General features: G+C 43.2%; 1 protein-coding gene across 1 annotated transcript in view; it reads right to left on the reverse strand.

Annotated features, from left to right (window-relative positions):
* gria4a (glutamate receptor, ionotropic, AMPA 4a) overlaps positions 1 to 12,610 on the reverse strand; it is a 53,269-nt gene extending 40,659 nt beyond the window's left edge. The window contains exons 1-2 of the mRNA XM_053646795.1: positions 12,532 to 12,610; positions 10,751 to 10,909 (exon numbers count right to left, since the gene is read on the reverse strand). Coding sequence (XP_053502770.1) covers positions 10,751 to 10,909; positions 12,532 to 12,610 — 238 coding nt within the window. The remainder of the gene's footprint in view (positions 1 to 10,750; positions 10,910 to 12,531) is intronic.
* Between the last annotated feature and the right edge of the window lie 788 nt (positions 12,611 to 13,398).

A 13,398-nucleotide genomic window follows, 5' to 3' on the forward strand; every position in this document is an offset into this window, starting at 1 on the left:
ACCTTCCTGAAGACTTTAGCTCTGAGACCTTCTTCAAGAGCTCTACCTTCCTGAAAACTGTAGCTCTGAGACCTTCCTCAAGAGCTCTACCTTCCTGAAGACTGTAGCTCTGAGACCTTCCTCAAGAGCTCTACCTTCCTGAAGACTGTAGCAACACTTTATATATCGCCTTTAACTCTCATGGTCAGACCCACCTGACCATCTAATCACTGCCTTAAGAAGTTCTTGATCAACTAAAACAGGCGTGTTAGATTTTGATTGGAGATCAAACCTGCAGGAAGGTTCTCAAGGAAGAGGGTTGGTGACCACTGGTCTAGAATCTGTTACATTTCATTAATAAACACTAAAAATAGTCAAGAACTACCTAATAGTGATGTGTCATTTATGAATGATTCGTTCATATTGAACGAATCTTTACTATGACTCGGCGTAGAGAGAGAGAGATTTTAATTATATTCTGCTGAAATGAACGAAACGACTTGAGAAAAGATTCGTTCATTTTGCTGAACGAGATTCAAAGATCCGAGTCAGTAAAATGATCCGAACTTCCCATCAGTAATACCTACAGTTACTGAGTCAAAACACAGAGATTAAAAAAAGGCATCATAACGCAAGGTAGGAGTAGTGCTGAAACTACACGATCTACACAAAATAGCTACAGGTGTGAGTCCTTAAAATTAACGTGACGGGAAGCAGAGCGTGGGTGTGGTCTCCAGCCAGGGATCCTGGGAGCTGGAGTTCCCAAAGATCTGCGAGTTTGTGACATATAGTCATGGCGTAAAGTTATTAAAAACATAACGAGAAAACGAAGAACCCTGCTGGCTGTACATCACAGACTCAGGCCTTAAATCCGCGCTTTATTCTACGCCTGTCTGGTCCCGCAGGCAAGACTTCATTTATTATGGCACCCTGGAGTGGAGATCTTTTCCAGATTCTTTCCAGATCAACTCAGTATTATATCTTATATCTATATATATATACACACGGCTGGTAAATAAATGTTCATATTACAAATGACCTTACAAAACATCTTATCTGTGTGTGTGTGTGTGTGTGTGTGTGTGTGTGTGTAGAAGTGTGTGGAAGTGACACTCCTCTTCTCAGTTGGATGAATCACCCGACTATTTCTGTTCAGGCAAAGTGCTCATTTATGTGTCGCCTAGGAAACCTTGTACACACACTTGCTCACACACACACACCAGTATTCAGCCAGATGAGGTGCTTGGACCATCCGGTAAATGTGCATCTTGAGATTGCTCAATATAATCAAAGTGTGTGTGTGTGTGTGTGTGTGTGTGTGTGTGTGTACATGAACAGATGTGTATGACGGGCAAATATCAAAATGTTCCAAACAAATGTGATTTCTGTCTCTTTCTCTCTGTCCCTCCTTTAGACACCTGAGTCTAATTCAATTTTTCATATCTGCTTTTCTTTGTGTGTGTGTGTGTGTGTGTGCGCGTGTGATAAATGAGCCTAACACTGAAATCGATCCTCATATTTAATCATACACAAAAAGCATTTGAATTCATACACCGTGAACAGCGTGTTTTCAGTTCCACTGAGTGCAAGTCGAAGCGAAGACGCCGATTGGTCAGTTCCTGAGCGCGCTGTGACATCATCAGCTGCCGGCTATCACTCTGACCGTCGGTGTCTTTCAAAGGGAAAATTCTAGTCCCCAGTAGACATTTCTCTACATGTGTTTTAATTAAACATATATACAGTAGCTCTACAAACTACAGACTTTCCACAACTGAAGTCTTTATTTTATTTCTTTTTTGAAACACAGTATCCCAATTACAAAGGACGTTTCTAGCGTTTCAAAAACATCGTCGAGATCCCACTGAAGGACGCCGTGCCCGCCTCGACGTTTTTAACCTAATCTACTTATAAAAAAAAAAACAGCATTAATAACAAAATGTAAAGAATGATAGGTTTACAATGGAAAATGAGTTCATCATCCACTATAGTCTCATCCCCTGAGGTACAAAATTCCTCCAGTGATTTCTGTAAAGCGTGTGTAAGTGCGGTTCGGCGAGCATTTCGACACGATCTTCGCCGAGGCAGGGTTGGAAAAATGTCGAATCTGGTTAAAAAAAAAAAAGGTTTATAAAACGAGAGGGCACGATGTGAGGAACGTGAGCACCCAGAATCTCTTCAGCGTCGGATTTGAGACGTTACCGCGAAACAAACGTCCAGGTTCTAGCCGAGTCATGTATAGCGTAACAACGTCATACTGTACAATTTTGAGACCCGCTTTGTTTTTCAGCGACGCCTGAGACTCACGATTGAACGTCTAATAGATCTTAATTACTGACATTGACATTCAGTACGTTTGCATGGACGACAATAATCCGATATGAACCCGATGAAGACGATACTCTGATTAAGAAACTAGCATGTAAACAGCGATTATTAATGACCTTAATCCGATTAAAGTCGTACTCGAAGTAAACACAAATGGAATTAAGACGTGTGGAGTATTCCTGTTTTAGTCGCGTTATCGACGTGCGTTACAGACACGTACACACCTTAATCACACTATTAACGTCGTGTGGGAGTTTTCACCGCATTTTGCGACAGGACATGATCACACACGGCAGCGCTCAAACGTTTGACGGCAAACAAGAGAGCACGGCTGCGTCCCAAACCGCGTACTTGCCTACTACAGTATATGGTAGGTGAAAAACATGTATCTGAGCTGCTATATAGACGGTAAGTACGCGGTTTGAGACGCAGCCCACGGCTTCAAGCAGTCGTCTATTTGCACGTACAGCACGACGAATAATTAACCGCACTTGAAGCGTTCATAAAATTAAAAACGAAACACCTAAAAATGTATACGGTCCCATAACGAAGACCAACTGTATGTCGATACGTGAAATTCTTGAGGGACGTCGGACGGCGTGACGTGGGGACGTAATGACGTGTGACGTTAATCGCTCTACGTTCTATAACACGTAAAACAGGAACATGAAAGGAATATTCTAAAAGCGACTCATGTACACACCTTAATCAGAATATTGTCTTATTCAGAATAAGCTCAATAATTAGATCACCGCTGTCCGTGTAAACGTAGTCGTTGTGCACGTTGGCATTCAGAGCTCAGGTGTACCTGCTGGGAAAAGGAAAGGAACGCTCCTCACGTAAGTATTTGAATGTAAATGTCGATTTTTGGCCTGACGTCGCTAGCTCACGGCGTGAATACGGCTCGCGGCGCACGTTCTGCAGTAGAGATGCTGATAAAGGAACGAGTTAGGATTCAACTTCCTACTCTTGTTGATAAGTCATTATAGTGACACACACCAACACACACACACACACATCACACAAGCAGTGATGACAGGCTTCGCACGTGTCAGTGTAGTCAAACACCTCACAGTGTGAACTGATTAATAACTTGCCAAAACACCACAGCTTTATTTAAATCCAGCACACGAACACAGTTACGTACACAGATCAGCCATAACATTAAAACCACCTGCCCTAATTATTATGTAGCTCCCCGTCTTGTGCCTTGGACTCCAGGTGTGTTTAAATATCTAACACAAGACCGGTACGTGTAATTTCTGATCCGTTTGACGATTTATGACACAATTTATGTCAAGCCGCATTTTTTATAAAAACCGAACTGTAGCTTTTTCCTGTGGCGGAGGTGATACGCTTACCTTTACACTGCAGAAAAAGAACAACATTCGCACGTTCAAAAATCTTGAATATAGTCAAATATTTCCTATTATTAAATGACAAGAATGATGATTATTATTAAACGTATCTATTTCTACACGTCCGTTACTAACTTCCAGCTTGAAAGAGTCGTATTTCTAGAAAGAAGCGGAATTATCTGCCGGTAGGATCAGAAAAGAGCATTTACAGCGTGAAATGAGTAAAAAATGTCTGGAAATGCGGGGTGATGATGTTAGATTCGGTTTATTGTCATCTTATACTAGGAAATACTTGCATTTACATTTATTCATTCAGCCGACGCTTTTATCATGAGGAAGAAATGAGCAAGTACAAGCAAAATACTTGCTATTTAAACTTGCTAAGATAAAGCTAAAGATTGTTGTTGTTGTTGTTGTTGTTGTTGTGGGCGCACGGTGTCTTAGTGGTTAGCACGATCACATCACACCTCCAGGGTCGGGGGTTCGATTCCCACCGTGGCCCTGTGTGTGTGTGCGGAGTTTGCATGTTCTCCCCGTGCTGTGGGGGTTTCCTCCGGGTACTCCGGTTTCCTCCCCCAGTCCAAAGACATGCATGGTAGGCTGATTGGCGTGTCTAAAGTGTCCGTAGTGTATGAATGAGTGTGTGTGAGTGTGCCCTGCGATGGACTGGCAGCCTGTCCAGGGTGTACCCCGCCTCGTGCCCGATGCTCCCTGGGATAGGCTCCAGGTTCCCCCGTGACCCTGAAAAGGATGAGCGGTATAGAAGATGGATGGATGTTGTTGTTGTTGTTGTTGTTGTTGTTGCAGTGTTGTGTCTTTCACCTGGAAATGTGGATATAATATACCTTTAAAAAAGATTTAATGCACACATGTTTTAATGAGTAAGGTTGGTTGAGTATTAAAAGCTCCACGAATCTAACAGCCTTCTACAAGCGACGTATAAAAGCAGCTTCATCTGGGAATCATGGGAAAACGTAGACGCCGGGGAACGGGTGAAGATCTGTTTGTCAGCACATCGGTCTCTTTTGGTGTTTCTCCGTCTGTCTCATTATCTGTCTGTCTCTCTGTCCGTCCTCTATCTCTATCCACTGTGTAGACCTGTGTGTGTGTGTGTGTGTGTGTGTGTGTGTGTGTGTGTGTGTGTGTGTGTAATGGACAGCAGCTTGCCATCTTTTAAGCAGACTGAAGGTCACTCTGGGCCAATTCAATCTCTCTCTCTCTCTCTCTCTCTCTCTCTCTTTCTCTCTCTCTCTCTCACACCACACACACGCACACATGCTATATCCTTCTGTCACTCTCATTTCTCTCTCACCCTCAATATATTTTTCTTTCTTTCTTTCTGTCACTGTTTCTCTCCTCTGAGGCAGAGATACAGATGTCTCTGTCAATCGATGCTCCCCCTCTTTCTCGCTCTGGTCCTCTCTCTCTCACTCTGTCTCTCTGTCCATCTCTCTCTCTCTCTCTGTCTCTCTGTCCATATCTCTCTTTCTCTGTCTCTCTGTCCATCTCTCTCTCTCTCTGTCTCTCTGTCCATATCTCTCTCTCTCTGTCTCTCTGTCCATCTCTCTCTCTCTCTGTCTCTCTGTCCATATCTCTCTCTCTCTGTCTCTCTGTCCATCTCTCTCTCTCTCTGTCTCTCTGTCCATATCTCTCTTTCTCTGTCTCTCTGTCCATCTCTCTCTCTGTCTCTCTGTCCATCTCTATCTCTGTCTCTCTGTCCATCTCTCTCTCTCTCTGTCTCTCTGTCCATCTCTCTCTCTCTCTGTCTCTCTGTCCATATCTCTCTTTCTCTGTCTCTCTGTCCATCTCTCTCTCTGTCTCTCTGTCCATCTCTATCTCTGTCTCTCTGTCCATCTCTCTCTCTCTCTGTCTCTCTGTCCATCTCTCTCTCTCTGTCCATCTCTCTCTCTCTCTCTGTCTCTCTGTCCATCTCGCTCTCTCTCTCTCTCTGTCCATCTCTCTCTCTGTCTCTCTGTCCATCTCTCTCTCTCTCTCTCTCTCTCTCTCTGTCCATCTCTCTCTCTGTCTCTCTGTCCATCTCTCTCTCTCTCTGTCTCTCTGTCCATCTCCCTCTGTCCATCTCTCTCTCTGTCTCTCTGTCCATCTCTCTCTCTCTCTCTCTCTCTCTCCGTCTATCTGTCCATCTCTCTCTCTCTCTGGTCCTGTCTCTCTCTCTCTCTGGTCCTCTCTCTCCATCTCTCTTACTCTGTCTCTCTCTCTCTCTCTCTGGTCCTCTCTCTCCATCTCTCTTACTCTCTCTCTCTCTCTCTCTCTCTGGTCCTCTCTCTCCATCTCTCTCTCTCTCACTCTGTCTATATTTCTGTATCTCTCTCTCTCTCTCTGGTCCTCTCTCTCCATCTCTCTTACTCTGTCTCTCTCTCTCTCTCTCTGGTCCTCTCTCTCCATCTCTCTTACTCTGTCTCTCTCTCTCTCTCTCTGGTCCTCTCTCTCCATCTCTCTCTCTCTCACTCTGTCTATATTTCTGTATCTCTCTCTCTCTCTCTGGTCCTCTCTCTCCATCTCACTCTCTCTCACTCTGTCTATATTTCCGTCTCTCTCTCTCTCTCTCCATCTCATTTTCAGATCGATTCTGTTCGCTCAGATTAAAAGCGCAAATGGAGGGAAAAATATCTTCACCTTCTCCTCCTCATCTGCAGCCCGAGGAAACACGGAAAAACGATTAACACACACACACACACACACACACACACACACACATATACACACACTACAATCTTGTGTGGTATTTAAACCCTGCCACTAACTTTCTAACTCTTTTAGATTCTCATATAAAAGATTATTTATTTATTTTAAAATGCAAATGTCCTACCATTACCACATATCCTTACCATCATGGTAACATTTAGCCCACTATAAGCTAAATACAAGCTTCACCATAACACTTACAGACACACACACACAGGTACCAGTGCACACAGGTACCATTTACACCGCAGGTACCGGTACTGGAAAGGTATCGGTGTACTGGTTACTGTAAATGCTAAGATACTGCATCAGACTGCTTCATGAACATCTAGTCTCAATTCTGTGCATCATTATGACGTAGTTATGAGCCTCACTGCCATGACAACGCAATGCAGACATCGTTAAATTCCACCGCTTTAAGTTTCAGTAGTAGATCAGCAGATCTTCCACGCAGAGGAAGAAATAATCCACAAAAGACAGGGTTCGAACACGACGGAACGGTGATATGACGTGCTAGATTATTATGATTTTTTTTTTTTTTTTTTACAATAACAGCACATACTGAAGTGTGTTATAAGTACACTAAATCTGTGGTCTAATCTAAAGGAATTCTGGGTGGTGTTTGGATCTAGATATACTGTAAAGCCTGTCTCGTTCCCGTTCTCGTTCTGAGCTCCGAGCTCCGTTCGATCCTTCTCAGCTGCCTGTGTCCTTCTCAGCGCAGGCAAGAACATAATTCTCTCTTCGCAGCACCAGGAGCGTTCCGTCGAGCACGGCGAGCCGCACTATCTCTCCAGCGGAGGAATCCGTTTTAATTAATACGAGTTAAAGCACGCACGGTGAGGATTTAATACAGTGCGCACCGGCATTCAGACCTCAAACGTCGTGCGATGAATACGTACACAGGGCGGAGTCGAAGTCAAAAACGGGCGTGTCTTAGTCAACGAGCCAATCTGCTCCCTGATCAGCTTGAGCAAGGAGCAGGATTATGTGCACTGTCTGACACTGAATTTTGTGTTTTGAACTCTAAAAATCCATTTAAAAAGCCATTTGAGAGCAATAATAACTACAGAAGTGTGTAATTAGTGTGTAAATTGTCCATTTAAAGTCCTTTTTTTTTCCTCTCTACACAAAACGATGCTTATTTTGAGGGGACGGAACAGCACTCAAGAGTGAGCCGCAAGCATGGAAGATGAGTGCTTGGTCAGCTTATCCTTCAAACTATGGGCAGTGCCATTATTTTATTCATTCCACAACTCAAATGATAAGAGTGATAATGTCCCATACACTCAGACACACACGTAAAATGAACACACACGCCAGTTTCAAGGCACGTTACGGATTAAAGACTACTAGATGACGCTCTAAATCCCCTGCGTGTGTGTGTGTGTGTGTGTGTGTGTTTCTGAACATTTCTTTTCAGCTCTACACGCCAAAGTTTGTTTTGTGCTTTTTTTTTGTTGTTGTATCTTTTCATTAAGTGACGTGTAAAAGCAAGCCAAATCAAATCGCAAACGAATGAAAAGTATGAACGTCGCTCTGATTCAGACTCGGATAAAACGATCGGACTAATACGGTACGTGTGGAAGTATTGCTCAAAGGCAGTTAGTCTGGAGTTAAACAGAAAATAGAAGAAGAAATAAAAGACACCGCCGTGCGTGGCGGTTTTACTGTTCATTAACGCTAAAGCACATCTGCGTCGTTACGTGTCGATCTGGATTATCTGTAGTAGTAATACTTTATGAATCTGCCAGCCTAATCGCTTTAAAATGACACTCAGTGGCGTGTTCTTGTTTAACAAGGTTCATGAAAATGCCTCCTGACTTCCTTCAGTCCTTACACCGCTTAAAATAATGTCAGCCGTACGAGCTGGTGCAGACCGCTGTACATGAACTCTGCTGTACGTTCCGTTTGGAGCTTGTTTAACACAAAAGAGCATGCTCTTTACCCGGCACGGTTTCGTTGATTTCAGCACAAACTCAGCTATAAATCTATCCATTCAAAAAATTAAAAAGGGGGGGGGGTATGTTTAGAAAAGTGCAGCGTGCGTGAACGTGTCCGAGTCGTCGTGCCTGGAAGCGTCCCCGAATAAACTGACAAGCCATGAAGCCGAACAAATAATGAATGAGTACGAAATTCCGATTAAAAACGCACCTTTATATTCACCACTCCCATGAACGTTGTTACAGCTTTAGAAACCACGCCCCTCTTCTAGCTTTGTAAAACACCACATTTAATACGTTTATAAGCTATGCCCTACCCATCCCTCACCCTTCATTTTTACAACAAAATTTACCTAGGAATCTACTCAACACCTTCATAAACCACTCCCCTTTCTCCAGCTTGTCTTTGGAACCCGAAACTTTTCGGTGGATGTAACCGATATGCGAGATTTGCTGCTTGTAGTCGGGGGAGGAGCTGAAAACGGAGCCAAGTCGGACACTTTCTGCTTCCCCTAGCGACGACACTTTCTGTCGTTTGCTTTCTTCCTGTCAGACCAAGTGGATTAGATGTCATATTTCTCAGATGAACAGACGTCTGAGCTTTACATGTAGCAATCAGAAACGCTTTTCAGTGAAGAAAGAAGAAAGTTCATAAGCCTGTTATTATTTAAAAATCAATAAAGTGGGGTCTGTTTTTTTTTTTAAATCAGTGTTATGTTGATAAACATGACACAATATAGCATTAAGATTACATGAAATGGGTTTTTACTGTTAGAAATATACGGATTTGTGAGCCTTAGCGGAACTGAAGGCGTCAGAAGAAACCTGAAAAGCACGTCATCGTTGTCGTCGGTGAGTCTGGCTAATCGTGAAATAGCTGTGTCGAAGCTGCGCTGGCCGAGGGAGCCGGCTGCTCTCGTATCGTTATCGCTAAGTTTTGATGCCGGATGTCACAGTGACGTGGCGTCGGCGCCGTCTCAAGTAGGACAAAAAATTCTAACCGGCACGCACTGCTTCAAGTCAACCGCCGATCGGTCTGCGGGACGCCGCATGAAGTCGAACACAGCTATTGTCGAACACAGCCACACCCCTTACCTTCTACAGCGCTTAAAAATACTTATACCTGCTATAAGCCACACCCCTTACATTCTACATCGCTTAAAAACCCTTATCATTGGTATAAACCCCATCCCTCCCCTTCGACAGCTCTTAAGAAATACTTATAACTGCTATAAACCACACCCCTTACCTTCAACAGCTCCTGAAAACACTTATACCCACTATAAACCACGTCCCTCACCTTCAACAGCTCTTAAGAAATACTTATAACTGCTATAAACCACACCCCTTACCTTCTACAGTTCATACAAACATGTATAACTGCTATAAACCACACCCCTTACCTTCTACAGTTCATACAAACATGTATAACTGCTATAAACCACACCCCTTACCTTCTACAGTTCATACAAACATGTATAACTGCTATAGACCACGCCCCTTACCTTCTACAGTTCATACAAACATGTATAACTGCTATAAACCACACCCCTTACCTTCTACAGTTCATACAAACATGTATAACTGCTATAGACCACGCCCCTTACCTTCTATAGTTCATACAAACATGTATAACTGCTATAGACCACGCCCCTTACCTTCTATAGTTCATACAAACATGTATAACTGCTATAGACCACGCCCCTTACCTTCTATAGTTCATACAAACATGTATAACTGCTATAGACCACGCCCCTTACCTTCTACAGTTCATACAAACATGTATAACTGCTATAGACCACGCCCCTTACCTTCTATAGTTCATACAAACATGTATAACTGCTATAGACCACGCCCCTTACCTTCTATAGTTCATACAAACATGTATAACTGCTATAGACCACGCCCCTTACCTTCTATAGTTCATACAAACATGTATAACTGCTATAGACCACGCCCCTTACCTTCTATAGTTCATACAAACATGTATAACTGCTATAGACCACGCCCCTTACCTTCTACAGTTCATACAAACATGTATAACTGTTATAGACCACGCCCCTTACCTTCTATAGTTCATACAAACATGTATAACTGCTATAGACCACGCCCCTTACCTTCTACAGCTCTTAAAACACTTATCATTGCTATAAGCCACACCCACCAATCATTATAAAACATTTATACCATATAAAGCAGTCCACTTTTTATAAGTTATGCCCACATCTTTAAAAACACACCTGTGATCATTACAAGCCACGTCCACATCATCATGAATCACAGCCATAATTGCATAAGCCACGCCCACCATCTTTATTAACCACAATCATGATCTTCACAAGCTGGACATGTTTTTAAAGCCAGTCCTCATCTGCATGCCCTGCCCCCACCTTGCCCCCAGCTGGGAGGTCTGTGAGATGATTGACAGCTGTCACTTACAAGCGTTGGTGACAGCGAAGCTGTTTGCGCTCTCGATGTTGTCCACGTGCGGGACGAGGTTAAATGGAGCCTCGGTGGCATTGGGGCTCGTGTTGTGGAGGAACACAGCCAATCGGAACGCAGTGTACTCCTGATCCGTGTTCCTGATGAACAATCCGCCTGGACACACACACACACACACACACACACATCAGTATAATATTATCACTGTACACACTCCACTCAGATCTATATATCTGCCACATAGTATTATGTGTGTGTGTGTGTGTGTGTCTGCTGTCTTCTACTTAGCTTGTTAATTTTTATAACTCTTGCTCTCTCGCTCCATCTCAATGAGTCGGCTGAACAGAGAGAGCTGTGTGTGTGTGTGTGTGTGTGTGTGTGTGTGTGTGTGTGTGTGTGTGTGCACTCTAAAATCAATGGAATGTAAAGCTGCAGATCTTGCAAGATGCCAAAGTTTGATCAGGATCCAGTAGCGGCGTGACCGAGAGAAAGAGGGAGAAAGAGAGACGGAGAATTGGAATTGGAGATGAAGAGATGAAAGAGAGGGAGAGAAAGAGAGGGTCAGGTCAGAGAAGGAGAGAAAGAGGAAAAGAGACAGAAGGACAGATGAGAGAAAGAGACAGAGATAGAGGGACATGTGAGAGAAGGAGAGAAAGAGGGAGAGAGACAGGGGACAGAGGGAAAAAGAGATAGGGGGACAGATTAGAAAAGGAAAGGAAGAGGGACAGAGGAGTTAAAGGGAAACAGGGAGAGAGATAGCGGGACAGATAAGAGGGAGAGAAAGAAATAAAGGGGCATGTGAGAAGAGAGAGGTATGGGGACAGATGAGAGGAAAGAAAGAGTGAGAGGGAAATAGATGTACAAATAAGAGAAGGAGTGAAATAAGGAATGAGACAGAGGAGATAAATGAGAGAAAGAGAGAAAGAGACTGAGATATAGAGGGACAAACAAGGGAAGGAGAGAAAGAAGGAGAAACTAGATGGACAGATGAGAGAAGGACACAAAATGTAAGAGAGACAGATAAAGGACAGATGAGAGAAGGATGGAAAGAAGAAGAGATAGACAGACAAATGAGAGGAAAGAAAGGAGAGAACTAGAGGGGCATGTGAGAGAAGGAGAGAAAGAAGGGAAGAGACAGAGGGACAAACGAAAGAAGGAAGGAAAGAGGGAGAAAGAAGGAGAGATGGCAGAAGAAGGGGAAAGAGGAAGAGAGAAAGAGGGACAGCTGAGAAGAAAGAACAAGGGAGAGAGATAAGAGAGAGAAGGCAGGAAAGAAAGAAGGAGAGAAATAGAGGGACAGATGAGAGAAGGAGAGAAAGATGGAGAGATAGAGGGACTGATAGAGAGACAGACAAGAGAGGGCAGATGAGAAGAGAAAGAGGGAGATAGATAGAGGGACAGATAAGAGAAGAAGAGAAAGACTTTAAAAAGATAGAGTGACAGGAGAGAGGAAAGAAAGACTGAGAGATAAAGGATGGAGGGAGACAGAATAGAGGATAGAAGAGAAAGAGGGGGATAGAAAAAAGAAGGGAAGAAGAGGAGAGAGATTGAGGGACGGATGAGAGGAAAGAAATGAGAGAGAGAGAGAGAGAGAAACACTGCAGTGAAACTGAATGAAGGGAACAAAGCAGAGTTTCTTTGCGCGCGCGAGTACAAATTATCCGCAAACGCTCATATGCGGAGTAAAATTAAAACGCGCGCGCCTGCATGTGCGTGTGTACATATGTGTGTGCATATGTGTGTGTGCGTGTGTGTGTGTGTGTGTTTGATTGACTCACCGATCTGCACGCTGCTGGGAAAAGCCCCGTGCGCGAGCGCCCACAGCCCGAAGAGCAGCGCCGGTTCGACCATCCGCATCATGCAGAGATTCACATAGAAAACATATCAAATAAACCCGTCACATGGAGAAGCAGAGAGAGAGAGAGAGAGAGAGAGAGAGAGAGAGAGAGAGAGAGAGAGAGAACAAAATGCTATAAGAAAAGAAAAGAAAGAGAGAAAAGAAAACAATAGATAGATAGATATTATTTAATAATAACGTAAGAACAAAGAAATGAAGAAATAAAAGAGTTTTAACGAAGCATGGCTGGGGACGAAACGCGCGCGCCCGCACTGTCCACATCCGCGGAGACACGAGCACTGAACGGAGAGAGAGAGAGAGAGAGAGAGAGAGAGAGACGGTTAAGGAGTGTGTACTCTAGAGGTTACACAGGAAGATTAGACATGCGCGCTCTTGCTCACTCATCTTCCTCTTTAAGCTCTCCATCATCTCTCTCTCTCGTTTCTACCGCTTTATTTTTGATTTGCAAATAGCTCTTCCTTCTTTCTTCTTGACTCTAATTGACTTCATCTGTGCTTGGAATCATTTAGAAGTTGGTACCCATGCCTCGTAAGCGCTTTCATAAACTCTAATAATGTTTCACAAAGCTCTAATAATGTACTGTAAATCATTCATGTTATAACAGAAATATTACTATATATATATAATGCTGTTTGGCGTACTGCACAATGTTTAGAACTAATAATAACCTGTGTGTAATTATAAAGCGACTATAATTTATTCATAATTATATTTAAAAATGATAAACTTTTAAAATGTCATCACTGAGTGAATGTGAATGAAAGGTTTCTTATAATGATTTAGGAAT

Source organism: Ictalurus furcatus, chromosome 17 (assembly GCF_023375685.1).
Source record: "Ictalurus furcatus strain D&B chromosome 17, Billie_1.0, whole genome shotgun sequence".
Classification (NCBI taxonomy): Eukaryota; Metazoa; Chordata; class Actinopteri; order Siluriformes; family Ictaluridae; genus Ictalurus; species Ictalurus furcatus.